The 13224-nt window shown below is 41.2% G+C and overlaps 1 protein-coding gene across 1 annotated transcript in view; it reads left to right on the plus strand.

The window, feature by feature from the left end:
• si:ch211-130m23.3 (uncharacterized protein LOC558547 homolog) overlaps nt 1–12510 on the plus strand; it is a 55655-nt gene extending 43145 nt beyond the window's left edge. Inside the window, exons 5-17 of the mRNA XM_034594739.1 lie at nt 3591–3680; nt 5770–5829; nt 5943–6006; nt 6087–6157; nt 6628–6695; nt 7442–7490; nt 7568–7603; nt 7708–7762; nt 7853–7923; nt 8045–8123; nt 8279–8307; nt 8423–8521; nt 9830–12510. Coding sequence (XP_034450630.1) covers nt 3591–3680; nt 5770–5829; nt 5943–6006; nt 6087–6157; nt 6628–6695; nt 7442–7490; nt 7568–7603; nt 7708–7762; nt 7853–7923; nt 8045–8123; nt 8279–8307; nt 8423–8521; nt 9830–9859 — 801 coding nt within the window. The 3' untranslated portion in view covers nt 9860–12510. The remainder of the gene's footprint in view (nt 1–3590; nt 3681–5769; nt 5830–5942; nt 6007–6086; nt 6158–6627; nt 6696–7441; nt 7491–7567; nt 7604–7707; nt 7763–7852; nt 7924–8044; nt 8124–8278; nt 8308–8422; nt 8522–9829) is intronic.
• The last annotated feature ends 714 nt before the right edge of the window (nt 12511–13224 follow it).

The raw sequence follows: 13224 nt of genomic DNA on the forward strand, positions 1-13224 counted from the left end.
ACCTGCTCTAAATGACTAATTATGCTTATTACATAATTTTTTATTTTTCTCAAAATGAAAAAAGCAGCCAGCTCCTTTAGGTCAAGTGCAATATTAAATAATAAATTGTATATATATGACACATTTCAAAATAAGCCAGACAACAAATAAAATAAAATGAAAGACATAAAATAAATAAAAAGTCCAGATAAAATCAATAAAGGCTGGTGAAAGTATGTTTTTCAGGTCCTCCAGTATAAAGTAATGAAAATAATAATAATTATAATGATAAACTCTATAAATATTAGCAGCAGTACTTACTTCTGTTTAAACTAATGTGCCAAGACTCATTGAAAAGTCAGTGTTGACAGTTACTTTCTCACCATAACGTACAGTACACTTTGATACTGTGAGTTAATCTGTAAATCCACCAGATCAGCATCTCATTGCTCCTTTCCCTCGGCCTTGTCAGGAAAGTGTAAACACTGGTGTGTGAGAAGTGTAAATGATAGACTCCTCATTAACTGTGTGTGTGTGCGTGTGCGTGTGCATGTGCGTGTGTGTGCATGTGCCCGTGTGTATGTGCGTGTGTGTGTGTCATATTTGCAAAGGTTAAGTGCTGGAATATGCTGAGCTCGGCTGTGAATCAGTATCTAAACAGAGGCGGTCGACAGGAACGTACCGAGTCAAATTCAGAGTAACACACAGTAAACATTCCCTTCCTGGTTACCACACTGTTGTGGCTAATATGAGGTAATTGCTTCACATTGATGTGGTCACATTTCATCAGGGGAAGCTCTGCAGTCTCACTGTTAACACTATTATCAACAGACAGGATTGACTGTGTAGTTTGGTGCAGTAAAGGTCTCCGTACATCAGCGTGTTTAATGTAACGGCCAACAGCAGTTATGCAAATAAGTCGTTACCAATCAAATTAACATTAAATGTCATTTAAATCATTATCTTTAACCATTCACAGACCAAAATTAAATAAAGGCCCTAATGACCCAAAAATATTTACGTTTATATTGGATGGTTCTGCTTAGAGCACATTGAAGATCTTGGCTTCTCAGAGGTTCCCCTGCCTAGTCACAGAAACAGTCAAAGCTAGTTTTTGGACTTTGTTTTTGCTTAAATTAATTCTTAAATCTTATTCATAATACATAGCCCAATATATTGTAATCACTTTACACTCTGGCCTGAGACCCCTGAATCAAAAAAGACTGAACTAGATGTTTTGAATCTAATGAGAAACAACTTGTAAATTGGCTGCTGGTAGGTTTTTTTGTTTCCTTCAAACAGAGCCCATCCAGCTGTTTCCTCTTTTCCGGTCTTTGTGCTAAGCTAAGCTAACCAGCCGCTGGCAGTAAATATATTTTTTTGGGGGAGTATTACTTGGGAGGGTCTCTTCAAATGATTAACTTCTGGAGCTGATCGGTCAAAGGTCAAGAAGAATATGGCTCGAAAAAGATTTTAAAAAAGAAGCAAATAAGACGGATCGGGAGAAAATCTAAAACTCTTGTTGATCAGAGAATTATTCCCCGTCATGTGATATCATATGATAAATAGTGAGTAAATGTGAGTGTGAATTGTTGTTTGTCTCTAAATAACAACCCCATGATGGACTGGCGACCTGTCCTGCAGCGTCTCACTCAGGTCAGCTGTGATTGGCTCCTGTTCCCCTTTATAGATAATGAAATGAAATGAAGTTGATTGGTGTATAAAGCCTCTCAGGGCATGTATCTCCCCTCTGATGCTTCTCCTCATGATTTTACGTCATTTGAGTCAATGTGAGTTATTATTGTTGGCGGTGTTGTTTTTGTTTACCGTAGATGAGGAGCAGTGCTGGTTTGGGGGCAGGGAGATATCCTTGTGCTGCTTATTTATTTATTTGTGTATTTATTTATTTTCTTGTTGCTGTATTTGGAAAATGCTGCTTTGTCAGCAGGTCAGGTAGATTCTTTTTTTTTCTTCCCCCAGTTCTCATTTTTCTCCCACACAAACAAACATTAAGAGCACTCACACACTCACTGACACACGCACGCACACACATACACACACATGCACACTCATAATCTCTGCTTTATCCTCTTTTCTCCTCTTTCCCTCCTTCCTCTCTCTCCCTCTCTCTCTCGCTCCCTCTCTCTCTCTGTGGGCATGAAGGCAAACTCAGCAGACCTCCAGGCTGCTGTGGAGTAAAAGCATTCTGGGTAATCCAGGTTGCGAGACGGAAGAGGGAAAGAAAGGGGGAAAAAAACTCACAAAACACACTTGATGCTGTGCACAGTGTTGTACACCACAAACGCACACGCACAAACACACACACACACGCCAAATCCAGTCTCACGCCACTGAACCATGGAGATACAATATCCATCTGTGTCCATCTGCACGTTCATCTGCTGAGACAAATACAGACTCTGTTTGCAGCAGAATGTGGAGTCAAAAATCGGCAAAGCATCCAGTTCCTCTTTGTGCCAAACGTTAACGATCGAGAGATATGAAGGAGAACGAGGGAGGATGAGGGAACAGTGGTGGTGGTGGTGGTGGTGGTGGTGGTGGAGCAGCGGAGGATGCAGGAGCGTCGTCAGTCCGCTTTTATCTCGGCTCTGATTAAACCTTGTTCCTGTCTGACCTAAAAAGTCAGCTGGCGGAAACTTCAGAGACTGTGGGTGAATATCGCTGGAGTCTTCACGCCCAGCCCGATGCCATCAGAGAAGTAGAACAGAGAGTGGGCAGATGCTGAATAGAATACTCACACACCCAGGCAGCAAGCTGGCTTTATGTGCTCGCATTCACAGATTATCATATATATGGATACACACTCTCCCACACCGCATGTCGCTAGCTGCTCTTTATTCCTGATGAGGATGAGGAAGAGGCCGACACTGGGTGGTAGCTCTGGGTTAGTCAGGAGCACAATGCCACAGGAAGCAGACAGAGGCAGCGCTGAAATGTGCCAGTGCCGCCCGTCTGGGAAAAGCACAACAAAAAACACAAGGTACAAAAATAAACCTGGGCCGCAGCATGGCAGGGCATCTGCAGTAACAGGAAACATCCCGCTGAGGGGGAGACAGAGAGAGAGAGACAGGGGAAGAACTTTGGATTGCTTTTTTTGTTTGTTTGTTTTTATGACTCTTGTGTTGTTTCACTGATGGCAACCTCATTAGAGGTTTTGTAAGTTAAAGCAGACGGGGAAGTGAACGGGAAGTGAAAAAAAGCTACAATGCAGTCTAAAAATATAGTTAGAAATAAAGTCCTGCATTGAAAATGTCACTGTAGTCAAATCACGTAACATAATTAGAAAAATGTAGTCAAAGTATCACAAGTAAAACTAGGCCACTCAAAATACTGAAAATATCCACTATGAAATACTAATTGATATTACTGGATTATGATTACTGTATTCATGTATAAGTAACATTTTACTGCCGGTTGACTTTAATATTCTGTTTTATACTCTGTTGGGTGGTTTAATCCTTAACTGTGCATCGTGATGTAAGTGGCATCAAATGAAAATACTTAATTACCTAAATGCAGAGTGGCCTATTTGAATTGTGATGGTAAGTGTCACGTGTGTGTGTGTGTTTGTGTGTGTCTGCTGCCTTCAGAGCGCTGCAGCAGCTCCCAGCCCAGTCCTCGGTAGCCTTCCCCCAGGAGAGGGCATGCCAGTGGGACCAGTCCCTCCAGGATTCTTCCAGGTATACGGTGCACACACACACACACACACACAAAGACACACAAACTCACATTCTTGTAGTTACGTCTGAGTGAGAATACACATTGGCAAAATGTGTTTCCTTTAACCATCATGCTTAAATGCCTAACCCCTATACCCTTTGTCTAGATCTCACCCGAACATAATTCTAATCCTAACCCTAAAACCAAGTCTGAACCCTCAAATAGTCCAATTACAAAGTGAGGAGCGACTGAAATGTCCCCAATTTCCCCAATTTCCCAAAATGTCCTCACTCCATAAGTTTTATGCTCAAAATGGTTCTCGCAAAGATAAGGAAATAAACACACACTCACATAGTGAGAGAGAGATAATTGTTGGGTTCTTCAGAACACACAAGTAAATAATAAAAGAGCCACTTTGTAAACTATGGCCCATTGTTTATTCAGGGTATCCGTCTTAATATGAACAAATGTTTCTTATTCCTTTTTTTTCATCAAATGTGAGTATTTAACTTTGGGAACTGTTCCTCAAAAAACTCCCTCACTCAAAAAATGTATCTGTGTTCAGGTGCACCTAAGTGTGTTTCCCAAATCTGAGAGAAAAGAGTCTGACCGGGGGAAATATCCACATGTGTCTTTGTCCCAGATCATGTCTGTTCTCCGTCAGAAAGGCTCTGCCAGTTGCACATTGATCGACCGTCATTATCTGTGAAAGTCTGACGCTCACGTCTGACATGCAGATCAATAACCTTCGTGCACATTTCTCAGCTCCGCTTTCAAAAAAGTCTGAGAAATGGGTCTGAACAGCGTTTTCCATCTCTGTCTGTAGATCAATTGAAAAACAAGGTCCTGTCAAAACCAATCAGTTGCAACAGTTTCTTCATTCAAGTTCCAGGAAATTAATTCATTATAGCAGAAGTTTGTGATTAACTGTACTGAGACATTTTATGCATCCTCCATCCATCCCTGCATCCTCCATCCATCCTCCATCCATCCCTGCATCCTCCATCCATCCTCCATCCTTCCATCCATCCCTGCATTCATCCATGCATCCCTCCATCCATTCATCCAACCATCCACCCATTAGCTATACTGCCTATCGTTTTGAGGGTCACTGCAGCCAATCCCAGCTGACAGTGGGCAAGGGGAGGAGGGGGGTTGTTAACACTGGACATGTTCTTATTTATATAAGTTTTTCATATATCATCATGATTATTAATTACATAAATATTACATATAAAGTGAGGTTGAATATGTCTGTTGCTCGTTTCTGTTTTCATTTTAACGGATCTTCAGCACAGCAGGGAATAAGAAGTTGGGTTTATTAAAGAGACAACCTCGATCAAAACAGGTGGACCATTGCTCTCTAGTGGCCAGCTGCAGTACTGCCTCTCCAACACTGAAGACTGACTCCTCTCACCACAGTGGCATCAGTCAGCAGACATGGCTACAGCAGTGCTACCGTCTGTGGCGAGAACAAGTGAAAACACACTCACAGCTGCAAAAGAGCTTCTCACACATGCTGCCAGGTTCCACATGCTTAACACACACACACACACACACACACACACACACACACACAGACACACACACACACACACACACACACACACACACACACGCACACGCTGGCATCATGATTAACAAACCTCGTCCTTTAGTCCCTCGCTCTTTTTCCACACACAGTAAACGCTATCCAATGAAAATGCGGTCGTCGTCCCCACTCTCCTGTCATGGGATTGTTGCTGAAGGAAAATGAGCCCAAACCCAACAGAGAACATGTAGCTCTGGTTGGTTTCCTGTTTTTGGAGAGTGAGAGAAATCTCCCCGTAGTGCTCAGTTTGTACAACTTCTGTGAAAGAAAGTTTTATAAAAAGGGTTTATGTGGTTTGGCGACACAGGATTTATTGCCAAGTTTAGTAGTGTTTACTCTAGGTTTTATTATATTGTATATATTTAAATTTTCCCTTAAAAATCTCTGTCTTAACTACATGTGATGTTGTTATAGTGTTAACATGGGCACGACTCCCTTCACTGCACCCTTGTGATGCCCCAGCCTGAGTGAATGTCCTGCACATGATGTGTTTATAACTCCTGCATGTTTTTTTCTAGCCTTTTATGTCACCTCGGTACCCCGGAGGGCCCAGACCACCCCTCAGATTACCCAATCAGGTAAGAGCCCCACTGACACCTGCTGGCAGCAGAAAGAACTGCAGACTGTAGAAAGTGTCAGTATGTGTGACAAGTGATGACATTGTTGGTGAAGGACCCTCTTTCCTCTGTAGGGACTTGGAGTCCCAGGTAGTCAGCCGATGTTACCCAGTGGAATGGACCCCTCAAGACAGCAAGGTACGCTTATAGTCCTGAACCCTGGACTACACTTATGGCTGGTTGTGGTTGCTGCTGACTGTTGATGTTCTGTGTTTCAGGACATCCAAATATGGGAGGGCCGATGCAGCGGATGACTCCACCCAGAGGCATGGTACCGCTGGGGCCCCAGGTACGGAGCCACATGATGATTCACAGGGATATTTACAAAAATTGTTTCTGATAATCCGTCCAGATCTCACACTGTTTATTAAGATTGATGACATGACGGCTCCCCAAAAGTGAAGCCAAAGCAACGTTATCCCCCCCTGGTGGCTGGCTGCAGTATAGGTTATAAACCCTGCCTCCTCCATGTTAGCGAACAATGACCAACATTTTTTAATCAAAATACATGTCAAATACTTTTTTTATAAAGATGATTTCTGTCATTTACGGTGGTTCACACTGATGTTAGTTCAAGTGTTCATTTCTCCAGTAAGTCTGGTTTGAATGATTTATATTGAAGATGTAAAAATGGGGTGACGTGATCATTTCTGGATCGTGGGAGGAAGTGGAGACATGTCGTCCATCTTTATATACAGCACATGGTTCAGATACACACATAACTACAGATGGGCTTTTTATTTGTTTGTTTTGTTTTAGAGTTATGGAAGTGGAATGAGACCACCACTGAACGCCCTGGTTGGTCCTGGGATGCCTGGCATGAACATGTGAGTGGAATCCACACGATGTCATCTCCATAGAAAGAGAGAGGGTGGAGCAAACAGAGTAACTAACTCAAGGCTTCATCAAATTCCCCTTCTCTCCTGCATTTATCTCTTAAGATCTAAATGATCCACCCCCCAATGTATATCACTCAGGCGCAAGACAGTTTTATTTATAAAACACATTTCACACAGGTAGATTCAAAGTGCTGTACAGAAACATTTAAAACAACAAAGACAAATTTAAGTCAAAAAGCACAATTCAAAATAAGTTAAAAAGAGCAAAGGAAAAGAGGTAAAGAGATTAAAGAGGGTAAACAAAAAAGTAAAAATAGATCTGTATAAGAATTAAAAAACATGTTAAATGAGTAACATATTATAAATTAAACAAAAAAAAGAAATGAAATAAAATAAATTGATGAAATGGCTTTAGATTTTCTTAGATAGTATAAAGACACTCGTGAAGAAAAAGGATTTCAGCTGCAGTAGATGAGGAACAACGAACATCCTTACTCGTCTTTACTCTATGATCTTGGTTGTTGGAGCTGAGAGGCCATTTTGTCTTATTTTGATGTGCTTCTGTTTTCTTCTTGTTGTTGTTGTTCCCATCACCTCTCTCTGGCAATGGGAGACATTGTTGTTGCCAACTCTGCCCAAATGAATTAGAAACGACGAAGCTTGCCAAAGGCAGAAAACTTAAGTGTGTGTGTGCGTGCATGTGTGTCTGTGTGTGTGCGTGCGTGTTCGTTCAGGGGACCTGGTGGGGGCAGACCTTGGCCAAATCCTCCAAACTCCAATTCGGTAAGTGCTCTAACAAAGACACCTCAGTTTAAAGTTATTTCATTTCTTTAATGATTTATCCTTCTGCATTTTTCTAGACCCCATACTCTTCTGCATCTCCAGGAAGTTATGTGGTATGTGCTGTGTGTTTGAGTTTATAAACTACGTTTCCCTGAATGTAAGCTGTTATTCATGAGTTTATTAATGAATCTTATGGAAAACAAAACTGTAATTTCAGGGACCTCCAGGAGGCGGAGGGCCACCTGGGACCCCAATAATGCCAAGTCCAGCAGGTAAGCTCTGTGTATGCACGAGTGCATTAGTGTGTATATACAATGTTTTGCTCCTCTATCATCTTATTGTTCCTACGTCTCTTATATCAGATTCAACCAACTCTGGCGACAACATGTACACTTTGATAAACACAGTCCCTCCAGGTGGAAACCGACCAAATGTGAGTCATACCCTTAATATATCACTGTGTGTGGGGGTGGATATTAGAACTGTTACTTTATATTGTGGTCACATTTCTTACAGGTATATCACTGCCTCTCGTGTTTATTTGTTTTCTTCAGTTCCCTATGGGAGCAGGTGGCGATGGTCCATTAGGGGGAATGGCTGGAATGGAGCCTCATCACATGAACGGATCATTAGGTAACAGGAACAAGTTGCTTGTAGGTGTTGCACTGACACCCAAATCTCTGCTTCTATTTATTTATTTATGTTTTATATAGATTTATTTTATACAAAAAACACATTCACATGATCATGACGATTTGGATTATTAAGAGACTCGTGTTCCCTCTCAGGGTCAGGTGACATGGACAGTCTGCCTAAGGTGAGAGAAGCTTTTCACTTATTTTGAACCTCCATTTTGTAAATTGCACTGTGATTTTTGTGGTTTTTGAGGCACAGTATTCTCATTAAGTTTCGTCTGAATTACCTTTGTAAAGAACTCGCCTGGTAACCTAAGTATGAGTAACCAGCCGGGGACCCCCAGGGAGGATGGAGAGATGGGAGGAAACTTCCTCAACCCTTTTCAGAATGAAAGTGTAAGTCAGTCGTCAGCTACTGTTCGGATTGATCAGAGGGAGGTGATGGGTGGTGCTGCAGAGAACTCACATCAAATTGAGCTAAAATTGTATTGAAAAATATTGCAGTGCTTTTAAAGGAGTGGGTGGTATTCTGGGAAATACACAATAAAAAAAGTAAATCTTCATGTAAATTTGAAGCTACAGTCTGCAGCCAATCAGCTCAGCTTAGCATAATGACTGTTTTTAAAGATGGACGACATGACAGCTCCCCAAAAGTAAAGCCAAAACTTCTCAGTCACCACCTGGTGGCTGGCTACAGTATAGCTCATAAATCCTGCCTCCTCCATGTTGTTTCGAGGACTACGCCAGACTAAAAGCAGTAATAAGGAGTTATGTTTATTTAAATATATCTATTCATAAATTACGTACATTTCAATGGAATTTGTTTGTAATGATACCAGAATTTGTTTCAGTATAAATATTTTATTTCAGCCTTATATATCAACATATTAGCAGTAACAGTTATCTGAGATGTTTATGTTACTGCAGTAACGTATGAAGGAAGTGATAGATCTGTGTTTGTGACGTAACAGGATTTTCCATATGGAGGAATTTTTGCTGAGGGAAGTTCCCTAAAGCGACATTCCCTCAACACGGAGCAGGAAGTAAAGATCCCTGTTTATTTAAACTGTGGAGCAGTTTCCGATCTTTATGTTAACCACTGAGCAGCTGCTGCCTGTAGCTTCAAATTTAGCGGACAGACATGTGAGTTATATCAATCATCTCATCTAACTCTCGACAAAAACTAAAACGTTAAACTGTACCTTTAACATGTGAGAGGTGTGTCCACAATGACTGAAATATGTCATTTGAGGGATTTCCAATCCAGGATACTAGTGTACAACAGTGACTGTGTCTACTTGGACACCAATACTCCCACTATTGACCTTATTTAGAATAAGATTATTATATATTATATTGATAATAGAATATTCCATTCATATTCCTGTTTACATATTACAGAGGATAATCTGATTATGACTCACATCATAACGTCCACTAAGCCATTACGTCTGACGTTATTCCCCCAGTTTGCTTCCGTGTAGACCATTTTTGGTGTTTTCTTTCAAGTATTGCAAAAGCACCTCCTTTTTATTGATTTAGTTTACACCCGTCTGTCACCTGTTGATGTGGCAAAATGCTGTAAAAACTACAATAGGACTTTATAATGCAATTAAGACGTATACATCACTGTCAAATACAAAACTGCTTTTCTCTCCCCCTCACACACACACACACAGTGACACTTGACTTATGTCTCCGCAGTATTCTCCAAACATGACGATGAGTGTGTGAAGGTTTGGGCGGCGCCTCGATCACTCGCTCAGTGCGCTGGTGCAGTGAAAAGCAGAGAGACTGGATGTGACGTCATCTAGGCCAGTGACTCTTCCTCCACCGCCACCACTGACCCAGTCAGGACAGCTGCCCCCCTGGGCTCCGTCCCTCTCCGCCCCCGTCAACCCTACATCTCTTCCCCCATTCCTTCATTGGTTTCTGTTCACCTCTCCTCCTCCCTTGTTTGGTCTCCCCCTGTTCTACGTGGTGACTCTGCTACATTCATCAGTTCTTCCTCTGCAACCATGAGACTGTACAAAGGAACCAAACGGATGAAAACCCCCGGAGGAGAACTCTTTGTATATTTGCAAACGATGTGACTGTGCACACTCACTCCAGTCACAGACAGGTGTTTCTGCCTTTTGCATCATGTCATGGAGTTCATGCTCAAAAACAAAATGGCCAGTATCCTATTTATGCTAAAGTTTAAATTTCCAAGGACTTAAAGAGATACAGACACTTTTTGGATTGACAGTAAAAATGGAATCTAACTTGTTGCCACATCTTTTGTCTTTACCTGAGAAATCCCTTGGTGGAGGAGAATCGAGAGACATCACAATCATATTAACATGCGATTTTAATCGACGCAGATATTTGTAAAGTCAACTTTTGGGGCTTTCTAAAATTGTGTTTTATGTTTTATACAATGGGTTTCATGATTATTTTAAAATTTTCCATCACAAACATTTCCGCCACAAATGTGAAAAATGCAAAATCATTCCCTCTGTCTCACCTCTGTTACATTTCCAAGGCCTGATGAGGAACATGAGTGCAGGGCAATGTCAGTGACTTTCAGACTTAAAACATAAATAACACAAAAGCCTCCTCACAACTTGAAATATCTTTCTGCATTGAAAAGCTACAGAGAAAACTGAGCTTTGTTCAAGGCTTAAAGTGAGAATACGTGACTTTTGAGCTGTAGCCACTGTTGTCACAAGTTGTGGCGGAATGGTAAATTATAGTAATGATGATAAAACATATTGCAACAACAGCAAAAGTGGAGTAGCGCTGTAAAGTCCATGAAGTGGCTTGGTAATGTCCGTCATAGCATTATAGCAATGTCTAGTTCAAGTTTATAACCTTAGCTAACATATAGCAAACCAAAAAGCTTTTGGTCAAACCAGAAGCAAATCCCCTGAGGGATTACAAAGAAGTTACAAAGTCCTTTCTGCCATTAGTTTCCTCTGTCGTTGTTTCCGTAACATTGCTCCTTATTTTACGGGACTGGCTCCTCCCACCTTGAGGACCAGTGGATCTCTTTTCGTCTGGCCTCCACCCTTCAACCTGTACAGCTTGGGAGACCCTGCCGGGGGACTGAGCACCTGCGGCCATAGCTAGAGAGAAAATATACACACATCCAAACTTGATAAGCACTTCTTCAATGCCCAAAACGTTTTCTGGGAGGTAATTAGTGAAATATCTCTTAAGTTGCCAGACACTTAGCAAAGACCCAGAATCATAATTTTAGCCTTTTAGTTGTGGCAAAATAGCGCTTTTAGGGATTGTCGCAGTTGCCCCCATAAGATTAAATCAGAGCCATTCCCGCCATATTTCGGCTGACATCAAAGGTCGATCTACTGGACAGAATCCAAAAGTTCTGCAAGTACCATTCAGCTCCCTTCAAACCAAACCAGATCAGCCCTAATGCCAACTGTCATTGAATTGCAAGGTGCAGCAAAGAGGAAGAAGGTTTGAACAACAGATAAACGGAAAATTCTAATTTATTTTTTTGTTTGTTTGTTTGTTTTATGCAAGTGATCTTTGAGCATTGAGCAGACCGCCTTTGTTGCAACTCAGACTTTTTTTTTCTGGTCACAGCACAACCACATGAACAAGTTCTTTTGTCTTACGTAACAGTCTAAGGTGAACAGATAGGGAAACATTAGTCAGGCTTTTGTTTGCTGAGGCCTCTCTTGACCTCTGGATCCAAATGATTTATCGGTTTACGTCACAGTTTACTGGACAGAAATGTTAAAACGAGAGAAATCGAAAGATAAACAGTAAAGATTTTAAACCATAAGACACAAGCTTCACTTAGGTCACCCATACTTTAGTGTCATCCGGAATAACTGTGATCTCAGAGGGATATGAGAGGATGGTTGGTACAGAGCTAAAATAAGCTTGTTTTTAATCAACGTTTTGAACTTTTTTCACTGCCCAGGATTGTATCATGTATAAAAGGTCAATATGCCTGTGAACATTCCCCTTTACCCTCCCCTACTGCAAAGTGTACAGCTCACAAATGTAGCTCCTCTGTCTTGTATGTGTATTTGATATTATTGTTATTATTTAAAGAAAAATCCGGAGAGTTATCGCGAAATGGAGCGATGGACTGATGATGCACCATCACAACTGAACAGCGACCTTTTTAAAAGAATATTGTTATGTTGTTTTTTTCTGTTGTTGTTGTTGTTAGATTGAAGCCATAAGTGGGAGTACAAGGAGATGCATTTGTAAATGGAATCATGTTTTCTGTTTTGTGGCAAAACGTGGGACTCCATTTGTGATGTGTTCATTTTCTCTTTTTTATTCTTTATTATTGTGTTTTTGTAAATACAGAGAAGTATTTCATGGGTTTTGAATATGCTGGTATAAAGCTTCTCTTCCCTTAAGTCAAAGTGTCAGCTTTTCATTTTCGAGGACTTTGTGTGTGTGTCGGCATGAACACGACTGAATGACTGTGTTGGCCAATTAAGATCTGTTGCTGAGACTCATCTGTCTGACTCCTGGTGTCTGTGTAAGGTCATAGATTGTAAAAAAAAAAGATGGACGACGCATCTTCACTGCCTCCCACTGTAGAAAAATGAAAATATTCCAGATATGGACGCTGCCATCTTGGGCTGGTGACATCATTTGGAGCCGCGGTGTTGACATCGCACCACGGGGAACAGAGGGTGTAAAAAGAGAAGTAAACAAGACACTGGTGCATCTAATAAGGTTGTGGCATGAAATCCATGAAGAGAAAGACAAAGAGACACGGGTATGAACCATCCCTCGGTTATGCTGCTATAGGAATTCCCATCATGCAATAAATCTCTCGATCTCTACAGGTATCTCTCCACTGCTGCTATCATTAATAGCATCATTAACTTAATGTCATTCTTCTTATTTTCACTATGACAGTCAGTCTGACTGAGCTTAAATATGATGGTTACACAAAAGTTTCTGGTCTCTCTCTCCTCCCTCTCTCTCCCCCCTTTTGAGAGGGAGTTACTATGTGAAGGGCCATAAATACTGTATGTTGTGCTTTGGCGCTTTACAAATATAATTGAATTGAATCGATACATTAGGCTGCAGAGATTGAAAGAAGTAGGAAACATTGAGAC

This window comes from Hippoglossus hippoglossus, chromosome 9, assembly GCF_009819705.1.
Source record: "Hippoglossus hippoglossus isolate fHipHip1 chromosome 9, fHipHip1.pri, whole genome shotgun sequence".
Taxonomy (NCBI): domain Eukaryota; kingdom Metazoa; phylum Chordata; class Actinopteri; order Pleuronectiformes; family Pleuronectidae; genus Hippoglossus; species Hippoglossus hippoglossus.